This window comes from Dendronephthya gigantea, unplaced genomic scaffold, assembly GCF_004324835.1.
Source record: "Dendronephthya gigantea isolate DGI-Jeju-01 unplaced genomic scaffold, DenGig_1.0 000030F, whole genome shotgun sequence".
NCBI lineage: Eukaryota > Metazoa > Cnidaria > Anthozoa > Malacalcyonacea > Nephtheidae > Dendronephthya > Dendronephthya gigantea.
The window spans coordinates 1,908,877-1,933,642 of record NW_021163040.1 but is presented as its reverse complement, the minus strand read 5'-3'; the positions used below and the strand labels follow the sequence as shown (position 1 = coordinate 1,933,642).

Below are 24,766 nucleotides of genomic sequence, written 5' to 3'. Positions count from 1 at the left end.
GCGGAATAATCGGCATAATCGGAATAATAGGGGATTTTGTTATAATTTGTGGTCACAAGTGTGTTTTTCTCGAAATATACCCATGGAGGGCTTCCCCGGACACTCGACACTCTTGCACTGGGGATTGTACGTGAGTGATCGTAAATACCATGTTACAATTTCGTCTCGCAAGGTTGTAGAGTGCACTAAAAGCCAAACCTAATTGTAATGCATTTCTTCTTTCGCTGTTGTGAGTTTTAAAAGTTAAGTCAAGTTTAATTGTGGATTTTGGCAGTGTTTTCATTATAATTATACAAGTCGATCGGCATCGCTGCTTATATTTGAACATGATTATATTTGAACAACGTACGATTTTTGGTGGTTTATAACCATAGCTTATATCTGATATCATGACGTCAGGGGGCATCTCGTCAAAACTGAGATAGGACGCGCCTGAGGTAATACCGTTCCTTCAACAAGAGTATAAAGGGCGAAAATTCTAAGACTTTAAGTTCTAATTTACGGCTAAGGAAAAGCAAACGTGTTTCAGCATAAAAATATAAAATGCCGAAATATAAAGTGCCGAAGTCATATTAAATTAAGGAAATGATAATTCAGTTTTGTCGAGGATCTTACTTATATGATTGGTTGATTTTTATACTCAGATAAGTTGGATAGAGGTGCATTGTGACAACCGTAAAATACATCAAACGTGGTGCGTACTTGTTCCGTGAGAGACCATCCTGACGTTTGACAATGACATCGCAATAAATAAGACTTGGGATTCCTAGCATCAAAGTGTTTTTTGATAAGGTGTGCCCAGAGTTTTCTTGCTGCTCTTAGTTTAGCGATCTCCATGTAAAAGTTCATACCAATCCCCCAGAAAAACGATAGACGTGGAGCAAATTTATCAATGTCAAGACCAGCTTTAATCCCTTTAGGAAATAAAAAATAAAAATAAAAGTATGTTCTTTTATAGTATAGGGGACGCCATATGAAACCCAATATGAAACGGTGCGTAAAGGTGAGTTTCACACGTACTTGACAAATAATTTCAAATTTTCCGCGCGTACCCCGTTCGGCCACGATTAACATTTCTACCTTATTGCGCCATGCAGGAGGTCCTTTTTTGCCAATGTCCCCACTCAAAATTCCTTAAAAAGCCCCCGAAAAAAGCAAGCAAGGAGGACAAACAACTTTCCAACAACATGTCTTCTGACAATACAGCAATCTGCCGTAATCATAAGTAAATCGTATACTGTGCATCCTGTCATTGCAAATTAAACAAGACGCCTGTTCTGGCGTTCACTCCGGTGTGCCGTGCACGTGCCAGTCTTCTACACTGACCATAACACTGACCATAAACAATACAGTTCATACTCATTTAGGTGCCTTGCGAACCTAAATGTTGTTCGATCGCGACATTCAAAAGCACATCGTACTGTAAAAAGTATAGAAGTTCAATTGTTCAAAAATGTAAAAAAACCGCATGATGTTTACTTTGTCTTAGACTTTGGAATTCGCGCTTATATTAAATCTTCAATCCTGTGCAAACTGCGACGTGTCAACGCACCCGTACACGACCATATGTTGTTCACCATCATGATATCATTATCAATGGCGAAATAGCAGCGGTATTATTAAAATAGGACCAGAATCTACTTGTATTAAATATATTCTTACCCCAAATAAATCTAACCTTAATCAAACAGCATCAAAAAAACTGCTGATTTGTTCCTCTTGGAGGAATTGCGGTATCATTCGAGCGAAATCAAATCGCGCATCGGAAAATTGGCCAAAGATTTCGAGCTGTGCACAAAACTGTGACGTAGATAAATACGGTCACATGCATGCACTTTTCAAATACTAGTATATTTCGCGCCAAATGCATAGATCAAGGATGTGATACCCATATCATTCATTTTCATTTGTAAACATTTAAAATGCAAATTGCACAATACCTGTCCGACAATATTCCAATCCATCAGCAACAGTAAAGGCCATCTCTAGAACAGCATCCGCCCCGGCTTCTTGCATATGATAACCAGAAATGGAAATACTGTTGAACTTAGGCATATTCTTAAAATAACAGTTGTTATTAGTGAAATTTGATCGGAGAATAAGGAAGGTTCAACACGTAACGGCAATTGTACCTTCGACGTGTACTTAAATATATCTCCAATTATTTTCATCGAAGACTCAGGTGGAAAGATGTAAGTATTTCTGACCATAAACTCCTTCAAAATGTCATTCTGGATCGTACCCGTCAACTGACTTTGCTCCACTCCCTAATTTTTTTGTAAAATCTGATGTAAATCCAAAACAGTTACGTGGTCCTGAAGTTTTGATATACCTTTAAACGATTTAGGGATCGACCACTGACCTGTTCCTCAGCAGCCACGATATACATAGCTAATACTGGTAGTACAGCGCCGTTCATTGTCATAGAAACAGATATTTTCTCCAAAGGAATACCATCAAACAGGACCTGAAAAACGATACGACGAATCGACTAAACGCCTTGACAAACATAAATTGGAGGGGTGTAATAGGAAAACTCGTTATATTTTTCAAATTACATATTTACATATGACGTCGTTATCTCCTGATTTCTATATACTACATCATTCTCCGTTTTCTTTAAACAAACAGAATGTCAACAATAACAATATGAAGGCTATTGATAAAAGTCCTTATTCGAGTTCAAGTTCGTTGTTTTGTTAAATGTTTCTATTGACATAAAACCAGGCTGGAAACGTTCTGCCGGTTTGCACAAATTTATTTTGGGATCAATTTCGCTGGGAGCTTAAATTCTGCGTTCGGAGTTTAAATATAGTGCTTAAATTCTGAAACAAATAAAAAATAAAAACCTGTCCCACACATAAACCCTGAAACTAACCAAATGGTATTGTAGACGTTCAATTTAAAAAAAAATTAAAAAAAAAGGAAAAATGAAGTAAAATAATGGTGCTTTACCAAGATTTGAACCGGGATATTTCGCACGCAGTACGACCTCTCGACTAACAAGACGTTGCTGAAGCGCTGAAGCATAGCGTAGTTTAGGTGTATTTATAGTGCTCAATGTAGAAAATAACTCAAACAGGCACGGTTACAAAGCTCCCATCAAAAGTGATCCCAAAATAAATTTTTGCTGCCGGTTTTCTAGTTCTTAATGACTTTCGTAACTCCTGCTGTTCTTTCCTTGGTTCCCCTTCTTCTTGATTAACTTCGTTTTGTCGTTCCATTGGTCATCGCTGTCATCCGTTATAACTTTCTTGAAATATGACACGTTCCTGGTAATTGGTAATTCCCCTGTTTTGCAACTATGGTGTTGTGCTCTCGCTCTTTCACTGTATAATGTAGTGGATCAAACGTCGGTGTTAACTTGTGTTTCTTTTCTTGCTTGCATATGACTGTGTCACCTTGCTTGATGCATGACTCTTTCACTCTTTTTTTCCTATCATAGTGTTCTTTTTTTTTCTTGTTTCTTCTTTTCCAAATTTCTCTTCGCTACTGCATGCATGTTTGTTAACTACGTTCCTATTAGGCATTTCAGGTAAATATCACCTGATTGCAGTGGCGTAGCCAGCCTGACGATTTAGTCATGCAATGCAAATTTTCTGTTATTACCATTATTCATTTCTTTAGAAATTCATTGTTTTCACAGTCAATGAACACCAAAATATTAGCATAGCATGACTAAATTGTCAGGCTGGCTACGCCACTGCCTGATTGGTCTATTGAAAAGCAATTTGCACGGTGCAATTCCTGTGGACTGATGAGGAGTTGAGCGATACTGCAACAGAAACCGTTGTAACTCTTGTCTCCAGTTCGACTTCAGTTGTTTTTAGAAGCTTTTCAATTGGTTACATAAATCTCTCCACAACCGCGTTTCCTTGAGGCCACAACGGTGTACAGGTTGTCCATTCTATACCTAACGCTTTAGTATAGTTTCCGAAATCTTTACCTTTAAATGGTGGGCCGTTGTCAGATTTTAGTTTCTTTGGGATTCCATGAGCGGCGAAAATTTTATCTAACTTGGGTATACAAGTTTTCGCTTCGGTCGAATTAACTATTTCCACGTCGGGGAATTTGGGTATCAATTACTACCAGTAAATATTGTCCTGTTCTGGGTATTGGGCCACAGTAGTCAATTGCCACTGTTGTCCATGGTCTATCTTCTGTGAGTGTAATCTTCATTGGTTCGGGCTTTTTGCTATTTCCAACCGCTTGACGGGCAATACATTTGTCTATTATTTCTTTCACGTTGCGATCCATATTTTATACCATATCATTTCTCGCAGCAACCTTTTTGTTTTTTTGATTCCCTGGGGCCGGTTGTATGAAAGCCGGATAGCGCTATCCACCGCATAGTGATTTTTTCAACCGTTCTAAAAATGCTCGAAAAGCGATAAAATTTATTATCAATTATTAACAATTATTAAAGAGGATCCTCGATTTAAGAATACTAAGATTTAATCAAAGTTGTGGCAAATAACGAGCGATTTTAAAGCGATTGAAAAAAACACTATCCGGTGAATAGCGCTATCCGGCTTTCATACAACCGGCCCCTGATGACCAACGTGACCTAGTCGAGTAGCCTTATTTTGTAACTTAAAAGGAATAACAATTCCTTGTGTTCTTCAGCAGTATATCCTCTGATGAATTGTGAGTTAATTCATCTGCGTACAGCCTAAATGGTTTCAGTTCATCGTCTTTCTCGTCCTATTTTCCTTCTTTTAGACTTTGCTTTACTTTTCTTAGTAATGGGTCTGCTGTTGTTGCCTCTTTAATTTCTTCTAGTGTCATTGACTTACGCCTGTATTCAAAAAGCTCACTCACACTCATACTCATCGAGTGTGACATATAAATTTCGTTAATGCTGACCAATGAGAAAGTTTTTTCTGCATAGATGGAAAGATATAAGGTAAATCACTGAAAATCAAGCCCCTGTTCGGCTGGAAATACCGCCATTGAAACTTTATGAGAAGATTAAGATCTCCCACTCAATGAGTTTGAGTGTGAGTGAGCTTTTAGAATACAGGCGTTAGGCACTGATCGGTTTGTTATGAAATTCACACAGTTTTCGGCTAAAGTAGTCTGGTGTCGGCTCAAATAATCGGCTTTATTCAGCGAACCTTTGCGATAAATTACTCTAAAGGTAAATGGTTGTAAACGCATCATCCACCTTCCGATCCGTGCTGGGGGTTTTGATCTTGCATTGTTGAATATTGATTCTAATGCTTTATGGTCCGTTAAAATGTTCGATACCCCAAACTAAGCTAAGTACTTCTATGTCAGTTCGTGAGTACCGTTTCTCCGCTGAGCTCTGCTTGCATACGAGATTATTTTGTAATGCTGACTGTTCTTTTCTTTTTGGCTAATATTGCACTTATTCCATGTGGTGAGCCATCCACTACCGGGTGTCCCAGAAAAAAGTACTCCGGTTTGATTATTAATAGCTTCTAAACTAGCTAAGCTATTAAACTGACATAACTTTCACTAGATAGAGGGAAGACTAACTTAGATTTTGATATATTACAGTCAGTGGCGTAGCCAGCCTGACGATTTTGTCCCGCTATGTAAATTTCGGGTTATTATAATTATTCATTTCTTTACAAATTTATTGTTTTCACAGTCAGTAAACACAAAAATATTAGCATAGCGGGACAAATCGACAGGCTGGCTACGCTACTGATTACAGTTGTATTTTACTTTAAAATTTACGGAGATATCAATGTTCAAAATTGGTAGCATATTTCTGGATGTGTCTAAATTATATTGATTAACATTTGATACGGCGTTTTTTGCATAATTTAGACACATCCAGAAATATGCTACCAATTTTGAACATTGATATCTCCGTAAATTTTAAAGTAAAATACAACTGTAATATATCAAAATCTAAGTTAGTCTTCCCTCTATCTAGTGAAAGTTATTTCAGTTTAATAGCTCAGCTAGTTTAGAAGCTATTTTGAATCAAACCGGAGTACTTTTTTCTGGGACACCCAGTATAACAATACTTCGTTTCTTTGTATCATAATACGTCATTACTGGTGTACTCGCTAATTGTTTTTTAAGCTGTTCGAATGCTTTCTGGTACTTCAATAGGGAGCTTTAGCAGTGACTACGAGTACGACTACGAGTACGAGATTCGTCATTCCCACGCGTTGTTTGCTTACACCATCAGCCAAAACTCGTAGTCACCGGGCTTTTGAGTACGAGTTTTTCGGAAATTTTCGTACTCAAAAGCTTGGCGACTACGAGTTTTGGCTGATCGCGTAAGCAAACAACGCGCGAGAATGACAGATTTCGTACTCGTAGTCGTACTTGCAGTACTGCTAAAGCTCTCTAATGTCCAGTTAAAAGCTACGTTTTTCTTTGTTAACTCTCTTAGTGGTGATGTTATTTTAGCAAAGATGCAAAATCTGGTGATCTTGTCACTAAATAATGGGAAACATTGAACTTATAGATCTGCTCAGTTTTTTATGCTTCATAACTTGATTTTTCATTTTGTCAAAGATTTTCCAGGTTCACTTATCACAGGTGAACTTCATGACTGCTACACTGGTCAGTTACGTTTTAAAAGCTGGCAAAAGGTCAAGGTAGATTGACAATTGGCTACATATAATTGTTTTTTTTAAACAGCCAGTTTGGCAATCTTGGGCCTGTTCAAATTTTGGGTTAATTCCTCAAATGAGAATACACTATTCAGAATCAGCTCCCCAAGTTTTGGCTGAATGGCATTGATTCTAATTGTTTTTAACATATATAGCATGAGATTATCAACCAGTAAAAGACCTCTGGACACAATGACCATGAACTGATTCTCATACACAGCAACTTGTCATTTCAGCAACTAACCATTATATTGCAAGTATATATAATGGTAGTTGTTCAATGACATTACAGGGACATGACCGATCAAACGCGCCAGAACTCTCATCAACTCTCATTCTCGTTTGACCGGGGCTTAAGCCCTGGTCTTAAGCCCGGGGCTTAAGCCCTGGTCAAACGAGAATGAGAGTTGATGAAAGTTGATGGGAGTTGACTCTCTGGCCAGCGTTTGACTGCGAACTCTCATGCACTGTCGTGCACTCTAATCAACTGTCATCGACTGTGAGCTGGTTCAAATTTTGATGAGAGTTGATGAGAGTTCGTGCGCGTTAAATCGGTCATGAGAGTTCATGAGAGTTGCAAAACATCTAGCGGTAGCAGGCTCAGCAAAAAAGTACAACATTAATACAAAATAGTATTAGTATTATTATTAAATGGTCCCTGCTACGCGCGCGGTAACATCTGGTCAGCTCTCGATTCTCATCTTCTATTAACTCTCATCCTCGTTTCACCATCGCACGACAGTTTGAAAAACCATTGCCCATAGGGACCATCTGGCGTTAGCACAAAAAATCCACCATGTTTCTTGCTTCACTTTTTTAGCCCAAAACATTAGGAGCAAGTCTTCCAGGAATTATTATAAAGCTAGTAATACGGCTATCACTACAATGCTTCCACGCACAGAAAAATATTTCCATACTTTTCTCAATTTCTTTTTCTCACATACAATGTACCCTCCAAAACCCCTAACCCACATAAATTTTTTAACATTCACGTTACTATCACTATGCTTAACTAATTTCGTTTAACCGAGGCGATGGGTTGCTGCATGCATGAATTTTTAGCACATATATTGTAATCTAAGAACACTAAAGGCCCTGTTACATGGTGCAATTTTTCTTGCACTTGCAATGCAATTCTACTACTAAGAGATGTAAATTAGTGAAGAAGAAAGAAAAGAAAAGTGCATGAAGAATAATAAACACAAAAGTTTCATTGTTTCCAAATATGCATCTCTCAAAGGTAGAATTGCATTGCAAGTTGCAAGAAATATTGCACCATTTAACAATTGGACAACGAGTCCGAGTTGTCTATGAGCGAATAGTCAACGAAGGCGAAGCACGAGTTGACTATTCGGTCATAGACAACGAAAGCGAGTTGTCTAATTGTTTTAGTATACACCCTGTACCTAGATATATTAATTTCGAGAAAATAATCGATACAACGCAATTACACCGAAAAATAATTCAATTTTATACGGTCGCGCGAGCGAAATTTTCCCAAGCGTGCACCATCACGAATAGACAATGGTTGAATAGCCAATCAGAATGTAGGATTTGTAATAGACAATAGTCGGGTGCATACTAAATAATAATAGGGCCTTAACATAAATAATTGAAATCTACCTTTGTGTCTTCAACAGAATCAATGGCAACGCCCGCCATACCAACATCACCAAATACGCGGGGATTGTCTGAATCATACCTATAATGTTGCAAGACAAGGTAAATGTCTACACCAAGATTTTAAAACTTTGTGCCGAAAAGAAAAAAAGGCGAACAAAATTTATTTATATTTTTTTATTATATGCGTATATAATTAATGCACAGTATTGAATGAAGAAATAAAAAAATTACTCCACTAAACCAAGTTTACTCTATATTTAATATGTATAAAAACATGGGCGTACATAGAGTTCTTCAACACAAAGAAAAATCATATTCGACACAGGGTGAAAATATCGTGTTAACACACGTAAAAATCGTACTTTAACGTGACCGCGTGCTGATAAGATTTTCCAGCCAATCACAATTGGCGAAATCAGCCAACGGATCAAAAACAACACTTCTAATAGTTACACAAAATTCCTTACAATTTCATCATATGATGTTACTGAGCCTACATTCCCTCCCCCCACTCCCCTCCTATAACATATTTGTTGTGTCTGTTTTGAACAGTTTTAACTATAATACGATATGTTGAATCGCCAGTTTATTCAGGTGAGTTGCCAGGATATAATCGCGTCAGCAATATCATTACCGCTAATAGTATAAACGCACCTAACGGACAATCACTCGCAATCCTCTGTTGATCCCATTACAGATATTCATACTGAACCAGCTGACGTCATAAAGCGTCTCGATAAAAACTGAGTTATCATGTGCCTGGTGTTATTTGTCCTTATTTTTCGAGCTAATAGTATAAAGGGTGAAAAATTTAAATTCTAATATGCAGTTGGAAAAAATATAAACGTGTTTTCACATAAATATAAAAAATAACTTGATATTTTCGAGTGTCGAAGTCATATGCAATAAAGGAAATGATAATTCAGTTTTGTCGAAGATCTGGCTTCTGATTGGTTGATTTTTATACCCAGATCAGCTGGAAAACACAGTAGTACTGAAATAGTAGCAAAGTGAATTCTCGATTTTTAAACAGCGGACCCAACCTCATACTTAAGGAAAATTTCCAGTAACGACAAAGATTTTTCGATATTTTTTGCGAACTTGGAAAGAGCCTGAAGAATATTTAAGTACGAAAATTAAAATACTTTAAATAACCTTTTGATTTGTGAATATGTAAAATAAATCATTAGGAAAACAAATCTAAAGCACCCTCCGGAGTTTGTGAATTTTCGCCACTCACCACAATACTAAAAACGAATCATGCTCTAGTATCTTGAAGAGTTTATATGGCGTGAACCAGCCGGCGAGAATGGCAATCTTGGAGTCAATCACTTTAGAATACCAATTAAAATAAATATAAAAGAAACAACTTCAACGGCATAGGGAAGTCGGTATAACATCATCCTAATCGGAGATTTTCAAGACATAGAAAACTGCCATCAACTTTTGAACAAAAGATTTTGGACCATATGCAAAATTATAACTAATTATTATAATCGAATAAAATGACTTCTTTTCAGACATTTTAATATAAAAGTGAACGATAAAAGATTTACACGACAGTTCGATGTCATCATAACCTCATTCTCAAGTGAATTAAAACTAGAATAAACATGTTATTATTTACGCTGTGAGCTAAACAATATGCATTTGTCCTGAGCAAGGGCTAATCGACCATGACTATGTACAATAAAAATGGATTATTAAAATTCTACAATAGTCAATACATCACTAAATATATATATATATATATATATATATATATATATATATATATATACATATATATATATATATATATATATATATATATATATATATATATATATATATATATATATATATATATATATATATATATACGTTATAAATAAAGGATAAAAGCTATGGTGTAATAATGTATAATGTACAACATAGGACTAATCAAAATAATTTAGATTTGATAGAATCCGACTGTCCATTTAAGCCAGGCTTTAGTTCTTTAATGAAAAGTATTTCGAAACAAGTATTTCGACAGTCAAACTTGTTTCTGCATTTTCGAAGAACCGAGAACCTCCCAAGCAAGTCATCCAAAATCTGTCCATGCGCTTCCTTGGCATGCCTTCCAACAATCGTGGTTTTATGCTCCTCAACGCGTTCATATAAGTGTCGGATATGCGTCCTATTCTGTCTGCAACCAATACCTATAACTACAAGCTGGCTAAATGGCTAGACGAGAAACTGAAGTTTGCTGATCAGATTAATCAAAAGCAAGTACATGCTTCCGACGTCATGGTATCGTACGATGTAACAGCCTTGTTCACCAACGTACCCGTAGATGAAACCATTGAATACATCGTCCAAGAGGCATTTGAAGGCAACTGGTTTAATGAAACATACGATCTTAACTTGATTAAGAAACAATTAACCGAATTGCTTGACATTACAACCAAAGACTAACTCTTCCAGTTCCATGGTCAATTTTATCAGCAGGTATATGGTGTAGCTATGGGCTCACCCTTGGGTCCACTTCAGGCCAATGCTATGTGTAAAATCGAAGGTAAATTGGAGAGTGTAATATACATAACTGCTATTTATAGATAATTAAGCTTGGACAATAGAATATTAGAACGGATTGACAGTTAAGGAAAGACAATAATAGGAGAGTGTATGAGAGCGAGGAAGAGTCAGAGCACATGAAAAGTAATATATATATATAGAGAAACAAAACATACAGTTATACAAATCAGAGCAAGGAGCGAGATCATTATATTGGCGACGAGAATGGCTGAAGGAAAAGCCGAGCCACAAGAAAATATCACAGTAAATACGCAATCGGTTTCACTACAACCATTGCCAGAATTTAATCCAGACGCCGATGTTGGCGAAAGCTTAGGCACGCGTTGGAACATTTGGATCCAAGATTTCGAGATGTTCATCCTCGCTAGTGGAATTACGGATGCGAAGAAAACGCGCATTGCTATTATATCAAACTGGCAAACGGGTTCGCGAGATATTTAGACAAATACCTGATACGGGAGACGCAACTGATTACGAAGCCGCGAAAACAAAGCTTCACGAATACTTCCAACCGCAAGAAAATCGCCGATACGCAGTTTACCGCTTTAGACAAGCGAAACAAGAACCGAACGAAACCCTTGATCAATTCCATACACGACTACGGACATTAGCACAAACCTGTTCCTTTCACAACGCGGATTTCGAAATAGAACAACAAATTATTACGGCCGGTTCATCTTCACGGATTCGAAACAAGGCATTACGAGACCCGACATATGATCTTAAGTCAATACTTATCGATGGTCGCCGTGCCGAGATGAGTACATTTCAAGCGCGAGACATCGAATCAAAAGACACAAATACAGATCGTGTCAACAAAGTATCATCGAAAACAACATTGAAAACGTGTCACAATTGCGGTGGTACGTATCCTCATGAAGGACAATGCCCAGCTAAAGGTAAAGAATGTGGGAAACCATTTTGCTCGAGTGTGTCGAGGAAAGATACAACGTCAGACAAAAGCCTTTCAACATGAAATGAAACCGAAACAGAAACACAAACGACCACTAAATCCACTAAATGAAGTTCAGAGCGAGACGGACAGTTCTGCCAACAAATATTTATACACAGTTTCTAATGACAAGACCCCCAAAGTCAATGTTAAAGTATGCGGACGATCGTTCAAAGCTACCGTAGACACAGGCGCAACGATCAATGTCATCGACTGAGGTACATACAAGAAAATACCAGGAATAAAATTAAAGAAAACGAACACAAAAGCGTTTGCGTATACTGCTAGCAAGCCAGTAAAGTTCATTGGTAAGTTTGAGGAAGCTATTGAGACTCGCCGTCGAGTTGCAGTGGCAACTTTTTACGTCGCAGAAACGACAGACAGCGGAAATCTAATATCAGCAACAACAGCAGAGAACTTGGCCTGGTAAGTTTTCATCTTAACAAAGTAACTGAAACAAAAGATCGTGAACTCCAAAATATTCTAAACAAACATTCAAAAGTTTTCCACGGGTTGGGTAAACTCAAGCAAGAGAAAATCAAACTAAACGTTGATAAAACAACAACACCCCGAGCACAGCCACAACGCCGAATTCCCTATCACATACGTCAGAAGGTCCAGAACGCGATAGAACAACTAGAGAAAGACGATATTATTGAACGGGTACCAGAAAACCAACCTACACCTTGGGTATCGCCAATTGTAGCAGTACCGAAAAAGAACGGGGACGTTCGTATATGCGTCGATATGCGCGCTGCCAACGAAGCTATAAAACGGGTACGACACCCTATTCCAACAGTTGAGGACATCAGCTTGAGTTAAATGGAGCAACGTGTTTTTCCAAATTAGACCTTACACAGGCCTATCATCAGCTAGAACTACACGAAGACAGTCGTTACATTACTACATTCAGTATACACATCGGTCTTTTCATGGCACCTATAGCAGTGCACCTATGCAAAAGGCACCTATGGCACCAATGCAGCTGCTGAGATTTTTCAGTACACTTTACAAACCCAATTGCAAGGATTAGTCGGAGTAAAGAATATAGCTGATGACATTTTAGTATATGGCAAAACACAGGAAGAACATAACACAAACTTGAATAAATGTCTAAAACGAATCTCCGACAAAGGACTACGCTTGAATCAAGCTAAGTGTAGCTTCTTGAATGACAAACTGGAATTTTTCGGACAAGTATTTTCCAAAGACGGCAGCAAACCTGACCCCAACGTGTAGAAGCTTTAAAGAACGCGCCGGCACCCAAAACCATTTCTGAAGTAAAAAGTCTCCTTGGCATGGCAAACTATCGTGCCAAATATATTCCGAAATTTGCAACCATTACAGCTCCATTGCGCCAATTAACGAAGAAAAAGACACCTTTCGTGTGGACCGACATTCATCAGAACGCATACAACACGTTAACTTCCACCTTAGCTTCAGCATCGTGCATGGCATATTTTGACAAAAATAAAGAGACACTGGTAACAGTTGATGCGAGTCCAGTCGGCATATCAGCAATCCTTTCGCAGAGAAACCAAGGAAAAGACGACGTGAAAGTAGTGGCATATGCGAGTAGAGCATTAACAGAAGTCGAACAAAGATACTTCCAAACCGAGAGAAAGGCGCTGGCTATTATTTGGGGAGTGGAACATTTTCATCTATACCTGTACGGAAACGAATTCGTTCTAAGCACAGACCATAAACCACTAGAAGTAATCTACGGCAACAGAAACTCCAAAACATCAGCAAGAATAGAACGTTGGGTGTTAAGCTTACAACCTTATCCTTTTCAAGTAAGATACAAGCCAGGAGCTAACAATCCGGCTGATTATCTATCGCGCCACCCAACAGGAAAAAGCTACAAACAGCAGAAAATGACCGAGGAGCACATAAACTTTATTGCTCGCTCCAGTGTTCCGAAAGCACTGACGATAGAGGAAATCGAAGAAGCAACGAAAAAGGACAAAACCTTACGAGGAGTTCGGGCAGCTATAAAGCTCAACAAGTGGCACTACGAGGTAGTCAAGCCTTATAAACAAGTACAAGACGAACTTACTGTGACAACAAAGGGCGTGGTTCTTCGTGGTTCTCGTATAGTGATACCAGAATCGCTACAGCAACGTGCGATTGACATTGCGCACGAAACTCATCTTGGCATTACCGAAACGAAATCATTAATCCGAGAAAAGATTTGGTTTCCGAATATTGATAAAATGGTGCAAGCAGCAATCGAGAAGTGCATTCCTTGTCAAGCAGTGGGTAAAGCACCACCACAAGAGCCAATATCAACGACAACAATGCCAAAGGGACCATGGGAAACGATACATTTGATTTCTACGGACCACTTCCTTCAGGAGAATACCTTCTGGTCGCAATTGATCGCTATTCCAGATATCCCGAAGTTGAAGTAGTACGCTCGACAAAGCTTCTGCGGTCATACCAAAATTAGATCAAATGTTCGCCCGTCATGGCATCCCAACAACTATCAAGACAGACAATGGACCGCCTTTCAATAGTGCAGAATATAATCGTTATTTGACAACTCTTGGAATCAAAGATATCCATCCAACACCTAAATGGCCCCAGGGCAATGCAGAAGCGGAAAGATTCATGCACCCCATTGGAAAAACGCTAAGAACCGCTCACATTGAAAGAAGACCCTGGCAGCAAGAGCTACATCGTTTCTTGTTACAGTACAGGACAACACCACACTCTTCCAGGAAATTTCCACCAGCGGAATTACTATTTAACCGTACAGTGAAAGGAAAGCTTCCAGAATTGAAAAAGCGGAACATTGTTAACAAACACAATATTGCTAAAAAGAATGAAATGGAGAGACAGCGATACAACAAAGAATATGCGAATGAAAAAAGAAACGTAAAAGAGAGTGAAATTAAGATAGGAGACTATGTCTTAGTTTGTCAGGACAAGCAGAACAAATTGACTGCGAACTACAACAACGTTCCATACGTAGTCACACACAGATCGTATTCACAGGTTAAAGCAAGAAGCAAGAACGGACACGTTATCACACGAAATGTGTCACAGTTTAAACGCATACCAAAGCCAAGGGATGATACGGACAGTGATGACGATAATGAGAGAGAACGTCATCAAAAGAGGAACAATACCATCACACTACCAGCGGCAACAAATGTTGGACATCAAGATCAAATATCGACACGAAGATCGAGCCGAGTCAGAGGAAAACCTGATAGATTTGGACATTCAGTATATGATTCAATTATGTTTTGTTAAATGTTAATATTGTTTTAAAAAAAAAAGGGTGATGTAATATACATAACTGTTATTTATAGATAATTAAGCTTGGACAATAGAATATTAGAACGGATTGACAGTTAATGAAAGACAATAATATAGAGAGTGTATGAGAGCGAGGAAGAGTCAGAGCACATGAAAAGTAATATATATAGAGAGAAACAAAATATACAGTTATACAAATCTGAGCAAGGATTGAGATCATTATAGAGAGAAATGGAAAAATGCCAGAAGATTATAGTCGCTACCTTGACGACACTTTCAACCATTCTACCGACATTGGTACAGCGAATACATTCCATCAAACGCTGAATGACGCTAACCCATCACTCGCATTTACCATGGAGGTTCAGAAGGATGGTCAACTCCCGTTCCTTGGTATGCTTATCACAAAGAAAGATACTTCCATTTCCACCAGCGTCTATCGAAAGCCTAAAGATACGGGGCTTTTGCTACACTACCAGATTTATGTCGACAAGCGATACAAGACCGGACTGATCAAAACCATGCTATATCGTGCCAAGAGATTGTCATCATCATTTGAATTCTTTTAAGAGGAATGTGACAGAATTTTTTCACGGTTTGTACAGCTGAAATACCCCGAGGCGTTGGTTAAATCCGTGATTTTGGAATTTATGACAGCGGATGCTGTAGACAATACTCCTGGTTCACAAGACAGCGTCCCTTCTGGTAAGTTTGATAAATGTGACAGTATAAACATTAGCCTACCTTGTAATTTCAAAGATTAGAAGTCAGCAACAGTTGTCAAGCGGCAGCTGTCTGATCTATCTAACAAAGTAGGAAAGTTCCTGAGACCTGTCTTCGTCAGTAAGAAAGTTGGTGAGCAACTCAGGATACGTGAAAGAAAACCGGTGTTATTGTCTCAACAATGCTTTGTGCATCGTTTTAAGTGTGACCAGTGCGACGCTGGTTATGTCAGATACACGTGCCGACACTTATATCAACGCGTTGATGAGCATAAAACCACGATTGATGAAAGGCATGCCAAGGAAGCGCATGGACAGATTTTGGATGACTTGCTTGGGAGGTTCTCAGTTCTTCGAAAATGCGGAAAAAAGTTTGACTGTCTGGTTTTCGAAATGCTTTTCATAAAGAGCTAAGCTATAGCTTAAATAGACAGTCGGATTCTACTAAATCTAAATTATTTTAATTATTACACCATAGCTTTTATCCTTTATTCATAACGTATTTAATGATGTAATGTAGAATTTTAATAATCCATTTTTATTGTACACAGTCATGGTCGATTAGCCCTTGCTCAGGACAAATGCATATTGTTTAGCTCATAGCAAGGACATGTTTATTCTAGTTTTAATTCACTTGAGAATGATGTTATGACATCGAAACGTCGTGTAAATCTTTTATCGCTCACTTTTATATTAAAATGATTATAATGCAAATTAAACTCACCCTCTGTGTGTTGGAAGGTCAAAAGCAACGCTTAGCCCTTGCTGCCCGGCTTTTAGGTTGTCTCGGTAAAATTTGTTGCTCTCTTCCACTGTGCTAAAGCCAGAATACTGCAAAAGTAAATGTATAACCCGATATATTAGGTTCATTTGAAAATCGAACAATTTCATTTGAAAATGGTTTTCTGCATTGTACAATTGGTGGACCAAAATCTAATTAGTGGACAGAAACATTAAATGTATTATTGTATTATTGTTCGTGTATATTTTTCTCCACTCCGCGGATTCACCGCAGTGAATCGCGTGTGACTGTGCATGTGACAACGGGATGGAGAGGTACGGTTTAGGTCCAGAAGTTCCTAAAAAAATTGTCAAAATCAGCAAGTCTTAAAGAACATTCGCATCCCCTGACCTAACACGATCGCGTTTATTTGAAAATTTATTTGTTTCAGAATTATTTGATTTTGAAAAATAAAAAGCGTTGAAAATTCGCGCCACGTTGCCAATTCGCGTCTGTCTGTGTGAGCCTTTACCGTCTCCATCCCTACCGATCGGCAGCGGCCAAGATCTAGTTAGACGCTACTGTAGTATCGCGCGAATGAACCTTCTCTGCTGGAGGGAGAGCTTCGACAATCTTTGAGATCATTAAGAGGAGATTTTTTACAAACTCGCGTATTGAGCGCTCAAAACCAATCAGATTGCTGGAGTGTGGAGTCTGGAAGTTGATAGAAGCAATTCCATGTAAACATGGCGGCCGGATTTCAAATAGTATGAGTGTTTCAGTGCCGTTTTAACAACCATAACTCTGGGAAAGTTATGCAAATTAACAGAAAATAAAAAGCATGTGATCATCTAAAGATATGAAACTCCTAGACAAAATGGATTCACTGTTTGCCAAATAATTAAGGACGGTGGAATGTTATACAAGAGTTCGCTATGATTGCAGTTTATAGAAGTTAGGATTGTATGATTATCATTTTACTGTTTTTTAGCTAGGTAACTGCCTGTGATCACAATGAATAAAATATAATGTGATCCTTTGACATATCAGTGTTAAAAAATTGCAGTTTCGTAGAACTTTTAGTGCCTAATCTTATCAATATACCATCTTATTTTACAAACAATTCAATATTGGAATTGCCATTGGAAAAATGTATTACAATCAGCACTTTTGACCGTATATCTTAAATATTAGACGGAAATACTGTATTGTACGTGATTTTCTTTTGCAATAGATGTATTTTGTGTAAAAGCATGCATTAGTTTTAAAATCCAAACATTAGATGTACCTAAAATAATTGCTGAGGTTTTGCTTGATTTGACATGAACTTAAAACATTAGTCTATTGCTAAAACCTATGTTCAACACTGGTAAATTACCCCAAAACTGTTTCCGATCAAACTAATTTATATTTTGCAATATACCCTGGGTATTGTAGTTTACAAAAAGTATAATTTGATTTAAATTTGGGTGGTAGGTCCATGGTCGTTTTTTGACATTTTCAAAATCAAGCAATTTTCCAATTATCACAGCACATGTTTACCTGACATCTCAGAAAAGCTATCTACTTCTTGAGTAGAATTTGAATAGAGATACTTTGAGGCATATAGACACCTTCCTTAGTTTATATTACAAAATTCGTAGCAATTAATTTACTGAATAAACAATTTTCATCTAAAAAATCCATAGGTTTTTATTTAGGTCCTTTTTGTCAAAAAGGGACTTTATGCGAACCTTAAGTTTAGCCATTAAAATTCAGTGCAGAATTGTTTCCGATCAAACTAATTTATATTTTATGATAAGCCCCAGTTATTGTAGTGTGCAAGAAATACAATTTTGTTCAAATTTGGGTGGTAGGTCCGTGGTCGTTTTTTGACATTTTTAAAATCAACCATATGTTGTATATTTATTTTAGGCATTAGTATACCAAATGAAGTGGCACCTGTATTAACAATATATTGATGTAATTGAAATACCTAGGCAATTATATTTATAAGGGATTGCTGTGAAAACAATAATTAGTGGCACAATAACTTTGGTAGTTTGCCATTGTAGTTAAGGTGGCTTTGTTACATTTTTTTCACAAGAAATGTGCTATCATGTATTACATTACATTTCCTTGTGTTTAACCGTAAAAAAAAATGAAAATGTTTCCAATCAAATTTTCTCTGTATTCACAAAGATGAGTATTATAATTTGAAAGTATTCGTAAGTATTTAGACTCCCTCCTAATTATTACAGTATAAGTGAACTACACTATTTATTGCAATTATTGATATAATATTTTAACAACAAAGTCACATTATAATGTACAGCTATATGTACACATATATCACACTATATGTACAGCTGCATAATTTTGGAATAAATTGTCCCATGATTGTTCCACCAATTGTCCTACATGTCCCATATTATGTACCCACCACACAAGGAATTCATTTTTAAAATAGAGAGGGCAGTTGTTCTTGAAATGAATAAAGATAGTTTGACTTTCTCTTTCTTTCTTGTGTTGTTTCTTGAAATAGATTATTTAGGGTCTTTTTTTATTATTGTATCTTCAAGCTACTACACATAAGTGACATAAGTATCCACTATGCGAGTTTAGTAGTTTACTGGTATCTGTCATCTGAAACTATTGTTCTGATTTGTTCATATTTTCCAATATGTGTTGGAGACCTAGGAATAAATACGTTGAAATTTGAGAATTTTATTCTATCACAAGGTTAATTCTAAATCACTAAAATCAAACTTAATCAGTATATTTCAATATGTTTAATTGTTTATACTTTAGTGTGTGCCTGTGTGTCACTCCTTCGCACTAACAAAAATGTACGCATGGAAAATTATATTATTCAAAATACTAAAAAAATTAAACGAACACTCACCTGATGTTCTTCTTTATTTCAAGGAGCTTTTCGCCTTTTGAAATTCTCCAAAAGTTAGTAAAACAGCTGTCTCTCGACACGAAAACGTTACCAAACTTGTAAATTCAAAATGGCTGCGAAGCATATTTTAGCGAAGGCCTGGTTGCTAAGTTTTGAGCGATTTGGGGCAAAAATACGCGACTTTCTAAAAAATCTCCTCTTAATAAGAATAAACATGCATTATCAAACGATGGATTATCGATCGTCAGCGTCGCGCCAGCGTGCGAACTCAGCAAACAGTTGCAACGATTGTAGCTGTATAAGAAAAACATTACAATTAAGAATGCGGAGGTCAAATTCGGACTATTCGAACTTAAAATGTCATCAGACATTTCAGAAAAGCGGATTTTTTATTTCAACTCACGATAAAATCGTAAAACATTCCACGACTTCAATTCAACAAGAATAGAAAATAATTTAATTAGATCTTAATCCCCTGGCGACATCGTGACGAATGCTCGTCCCAATCGCTTTTAAATGCTCGAACTCAGCACGAGTAAGACAATAAGCTTTGATCGCTTGCAAGACCTCGTTTAAAAAGAGGATGATGAAAAATATTGATTTCAAATAGCAATTTCGCTAAATATACAGGAAATTATCACTGATTATGATGTATCTTGCAACGTGCGATATCAGCTTACAATGTACATTTGTACCTGTCTGATGGTCCACGGTCGTTGGGCATACATGGTTGGATATGGTCCTCGTGTGTAAGGGTATTGACCAGGGATTTCATCTTTTTGTCCAACAGTATCTTCTTTGGTGTACAGCGGTTTGATATTGATTCCCTAAAAAAATGTAATATGCAACGAGTTCCAAAGATTGATAGAATCTCTATTTATACTTGCAATTTTTTATCAAAAATAATATAAAATGAACAAATACTAGTTTTAGTTATATACAAATAACAAACAGCGACCGTGGTAATATCACATAATACTCTTACTACCGTATCTACTCGTTTGAGCGCCGCAGCGCTCTTTAAATTTTTAGAACTTCAGATGCCGCGCTTAATCGAGGGCGGCGCTCTTTAAAAAATATCATTTGTGAATTGTAACAAGAACTTTAAATAAAAGGATTTGAAAGTTAGATGTACCCAAATGTCCCCATATTGACAGCGAGTCGCGTTCTGACAGTGCGTCGATTAAGCGCCGAATTTGAAAAAAAAATAGTGCGGCGCTCATTCGGGGGCGGCGCTCAATCGGAGGCAGCGCTCAATCGGAAGCAGCGCTCATTCGAGTAAATACGGTATTCGAGATATCTTTACTGTAATACCGCAAACATCAAAGACACCTTTAACAAGCTAAAGTTAACTTCAAGATTAGACTTGCCGAATCGGAATTGTGCCCACAGAATTAATGGTAGTAAGCTATTGGAGGCAAGTTTCTGATAGGGGGGACGACAAATTTCGATGAATAAGCCCAGGTGTGCTATTTTTCCGTTTATTATACTTTTATTATTATGAAGATATTTCCCATTTCGGAACAGGCAAATTACAATGGAAATTACAAGTTATGTATACGAAAAAGTGGCTATATAGCTACGTTTGGAATTTAGAATGTTAGCAATATATATAAGTTGAACATGTTGGTAAAATTTAGATCAAGTAGCTATAATTTTCCCTTATTGTTGGTTGTTCAACGACTTCCAATTTTCTCAAATAGGTTTAAAAAATTATGACAACATGAAAAGCATTTTTTTACAATAAACAAACAATTTGAAGAATAAACTCAGCCAAAAATTAAAGACAGTCGCCGTTACGAGGTATTGCGCTCACGGTTTTGAAAAAAAGTACCCCCAAAATGGCGGCATACTCGTCATCGCGAGAAAGGCTCACTGTATCGTTAATATAAATTGCCCCTTTCCCTAGCTGGCCATTACTGTAGGTCAATCTCTTCTAGTTGTAGTCTGCTAATGACAATTACTGTAACAGCCTCTTCTGGCAACCGTTCGGCTAACCAGGTAACCATGTCTCTGTGACGAAGGTATAACTGTCACTAACTACAGTTAAAAGTTAACTAGCCTTTTATACAACTGGCCCCTGGGTAATAGTACGTTTATTAGTTTTATTATTATCATTAGTTTTATACTCGTTAGATTTAGGCCTCCATAGTTTAAAATACACATGCTTTGACCAAAAAGTTTCAGTTTCAGTAGGTGGGCATTTACGAAGTTTAGCTGAAATTAAACCTTTCCGTTTGCCTTCAAATAAAATTTACAGGTTCCGAAAGCGTTCCGAAAAATATCGAGTAATTCAGTTTTTAAAATTTATCAGTTGGCTTACGGAGGTCATCAAACATTTGAAAAACTTGAAAAGCTCCTAACTTCTGGTTTCGAATTGACGAATCTCTAATACTATTGGATAATAAAATAAATAGACGCATATAATTGGTCAATTCGAAACCGGGAGGTAAGAGTTTCAAATATTTGACGTAAGCCGGCTGAAAAATTTGAGCAAATGAGTTCCCTGATATTTTTCGGAAAGTTTCTATTGCCGCGACTGTAATAGGTTGGCTTATCTTTCGTTTTTCCATTAAAGAAAAAACATCCTGTTTAACATTTTCCGCAATCCGCGAGAGAAAAACTTTTGACCCTGTTACGCGCTACGACAAACATGTCAAAAACAACATTATTCTGCTATTCAAGATCTGAGCCGCAGAGTCCTGTTTAGTATTCCCCCCTGCATTATTCATCATAATTGCTCATTAATCTCTCTAGTTTCTATTTAATCGTAATTGTCGTGAACGAGTCATTTTCACCAATGAGAAATAGTCCGGTTGTATAAATTTGCCTTTATTTCTGTATTCAAATCAGTCATTGTTGACTGTAAACAAATAGAAATATTCTATCACATCATTCACCCTGACATGTTTACGACACTGGCTACTGAATGGAAGCCTTAAATTTTCATGTTATAAAATTAATTACTACATGATATGTGTTCCATGAATGCATTAAGTATATAATAATATCTTATCTGTGGGATAATTAAGTTACTGTTTGTATACTCACTGATGTAATCACAATTTGTTTTCCATATAGACATGCTTTGAATTAGGACTCATCCAGCAAACATTATTTGGCCTGTTTTGGGGATTTTTTATCATTGTAACCAATTGGATTTTAAAAAGTTGTATTCAAAGGTAACACAGTCTAAAATATTCATTAATCTAAAATTACATAAGTGACTAAAACAAAGATCGAACAAAGAAAACATTATATAAATAAAAATAATCTAACAGCCCCAGGTTTTTAGATTTCTAATATAACCATTGGATATTTTTTATCTTCAAAATTTATACAAAACCTATAACAAAATCTATAGCAACCAGGGAGCAGTGTAACAGCATTTTGAAACACGTAATTTCCAGTCAAAGGTGCTCCGTGTCAAAAGTGTGTGTATCGACAATACAGTCATAATTAGGATTAACTTTCATAACAACAACTACCACTTACATGCAGCAGAATTAATCCTTACTTAAATTAAACAAGACGCCTGTTCTGGCGTTCACTCCGGTGTGCCGTGCACGTGCCAGTCTTCTACACTGACCATAAACAATACAGTTCATACTCATTTAGGTGCCTTGCGAACCTAAATGTTGTTCGATCGCGACATTCAAAAGCACATCGCACTTTAAAAAGTAGAGAAGTTCAATTGTTCAAAAATTTAAATAAACCGCATGATACCTTCACTTTGTTATTGCTGCGGAGCGAGCGAGCCTGAAGCGAGCGAGCGTAGCAGCAGTCTAATTTGTGCAGAGAGGGGGTTCTGAACTAAATTTTATTTAGCGCAAGAAATTGTGGTCGTGCGCTTTTTGATGCGTAGAACACAAATTTTTAACCCCCTCATATCCATGTGCTTTTTGATTTCGAAGGACAGGGTCTTCAAATTTTTGTTACATAAAGCTTCTGTTCTATTTTGACTATTCAAGGTAAGATATTTTCATCTTTCGTTCATACATACAAATGCCTTAAAGTCTTTTTTATCCATTGACATTTGCATTGTTTTGTTGATTTCCATATTTTGCATCAAATGATGTTTCAAGTACGCGGCTTGACGCTTGCGAGTCGTGTTTAATTAATAACATCTCGAATAACATGACACAGTCGCAGATAAAATATGCAATTGATCGTCTAAATTGCCTGACTGAATCACTCAGATTCGTGCAATGTTTGACTTATTTTATATTAGGTTACTGTAAGCATAGGCATATGTTTTTATTCCTATTTTACAATGAGCTAAATGTTTTTGATATTTAGTGCTTTTACCGGATCTTCACGTGGTTTCTGATTACACGTCTTCTCGAGCGCGTTCAAAGTTCAAAGTATTAAGTGATGTTTTGTTACTCTTCACATGAAGCCAAACATTTACATGGACTCTTACAACAAAGACAAATAGCATATTTCAAAAACAAATATCCATGTTACCTAAAAATGTTTTATTTTGTTAAGCATGTGCTACTGCTAAGGGCCTGTATTTTCGCTAGGCGGAATTTTGCGCCCAAACAATGTTTTCCGCGCGGAAACTGAAAGGTACAATACTTTCAACTTTGTTGCGGGGAAAATGTCGCTATATATACGCGCGCAAAATTCTACCTAATATTACTATTATTGTTAATATTCCTGTCGTGATTCGTATGTTAAAATATTTTTAAAACTAGCTGCTTCTAAAGACTTTGACTTCAACGAGCTGTAACTCGCAAGACAGCGTTCTCTCCTCAGTTACCCTTGACAGCGGGAAAAACACTCCCGGGTCTATCCAACACCGGGGAAATTGGTGTTCATGACACTGTAAAATGGCTATTTTCAGATGATTCGTTTTTGCCGAGTGCAATCTACAAATCCTTTGGGCAATTGAACATTTATAAATCTTTTTTCTTTATAGCAAATTTACTCGCGAAATCATAATATAAACCAGCCTATTTCAAAACAATTTCGAGATAAAAGTTGATATAGCATATATTGACCTACATATTGACGTCATTGACAGTGTTCTCGCTAACAGGTATTAATTCATGTACAGCCCCAGCGAGTTAACGCTCAATAGAGGTTCACTTTACGTGTTTTAAACCTGCTATTACTATTAGTTAAAACGGATTTAGTTTACTAACATTTCATATAACAGTTCACTTGGACCCTAAAATGCTCGCAGCAATCCCTACCTTGCAGGTAACCTAGTATAAACCGCATGATACGTTCACTTTGTTATAGCTATTAGCAATTATGCACGCGGGCGTTGCACAACTAAACAAGGAAACATTGTGAAACAATGAACAATGCTTAATTGCTAGACACTTGACACTCGGAAGCGGTGAATAGTGATTAGTCATTAGTTGAAGTTAGTGTGAGAGGCAACAGCACGAGCCGGAGGCACAGTTTTTAATAATTTCTATAAGGCAA

At 37.0% G+C, this 24,766-nt stretch overlaps 1 protein-coding gene across 2 annotated transcripts in view; it reads right to left on the bottom strand.

Moving 5' to 3' along the window:
- Positions 1-24,766, bottom strand: part of LOC114524193 (methylmalonyl-CoA mutase, mitochondrial-like) — a 47,218-nt gene that overhangs the window by 10,123 nt on the left and 12,329 nt on the right. For both annotated transcript variants that reach the window (XR_003687083.1, XM_028545328.1), the window contains exons 3-9: positions 20,023-20,154; positions 16,447-16,553; positions 8,223-8,301; positions 2,363-2,467; positions 2,133-2,267; positions 1,941-2,058; positions 703-914 (exon numbers count right to left, since the gene is read on the bottom strand). Coding sequence is in view for 1 of the 2 variants with exons in the window: in XM_028545328.1 (XP_028401129.1) it covers positions 703-914; positions 1,941-2,058; positions 2,133-2,267; positions 2,363-2,467; positions 8,223-8,301; positions 16,447-16,553; positions 20,023-20,154 (888 nt within the window). In the remaining variant the exon portion in view is untranslated. The remainder of the gene's footprint in view (positions 1-702; positions 915-1,940; positions 2,059-2,132; positions 2,268-2,362; positions 2,468-8,222; positions 8,302-16,446; positions 16,554-20,022; positions 20,155-24,766) is intronic.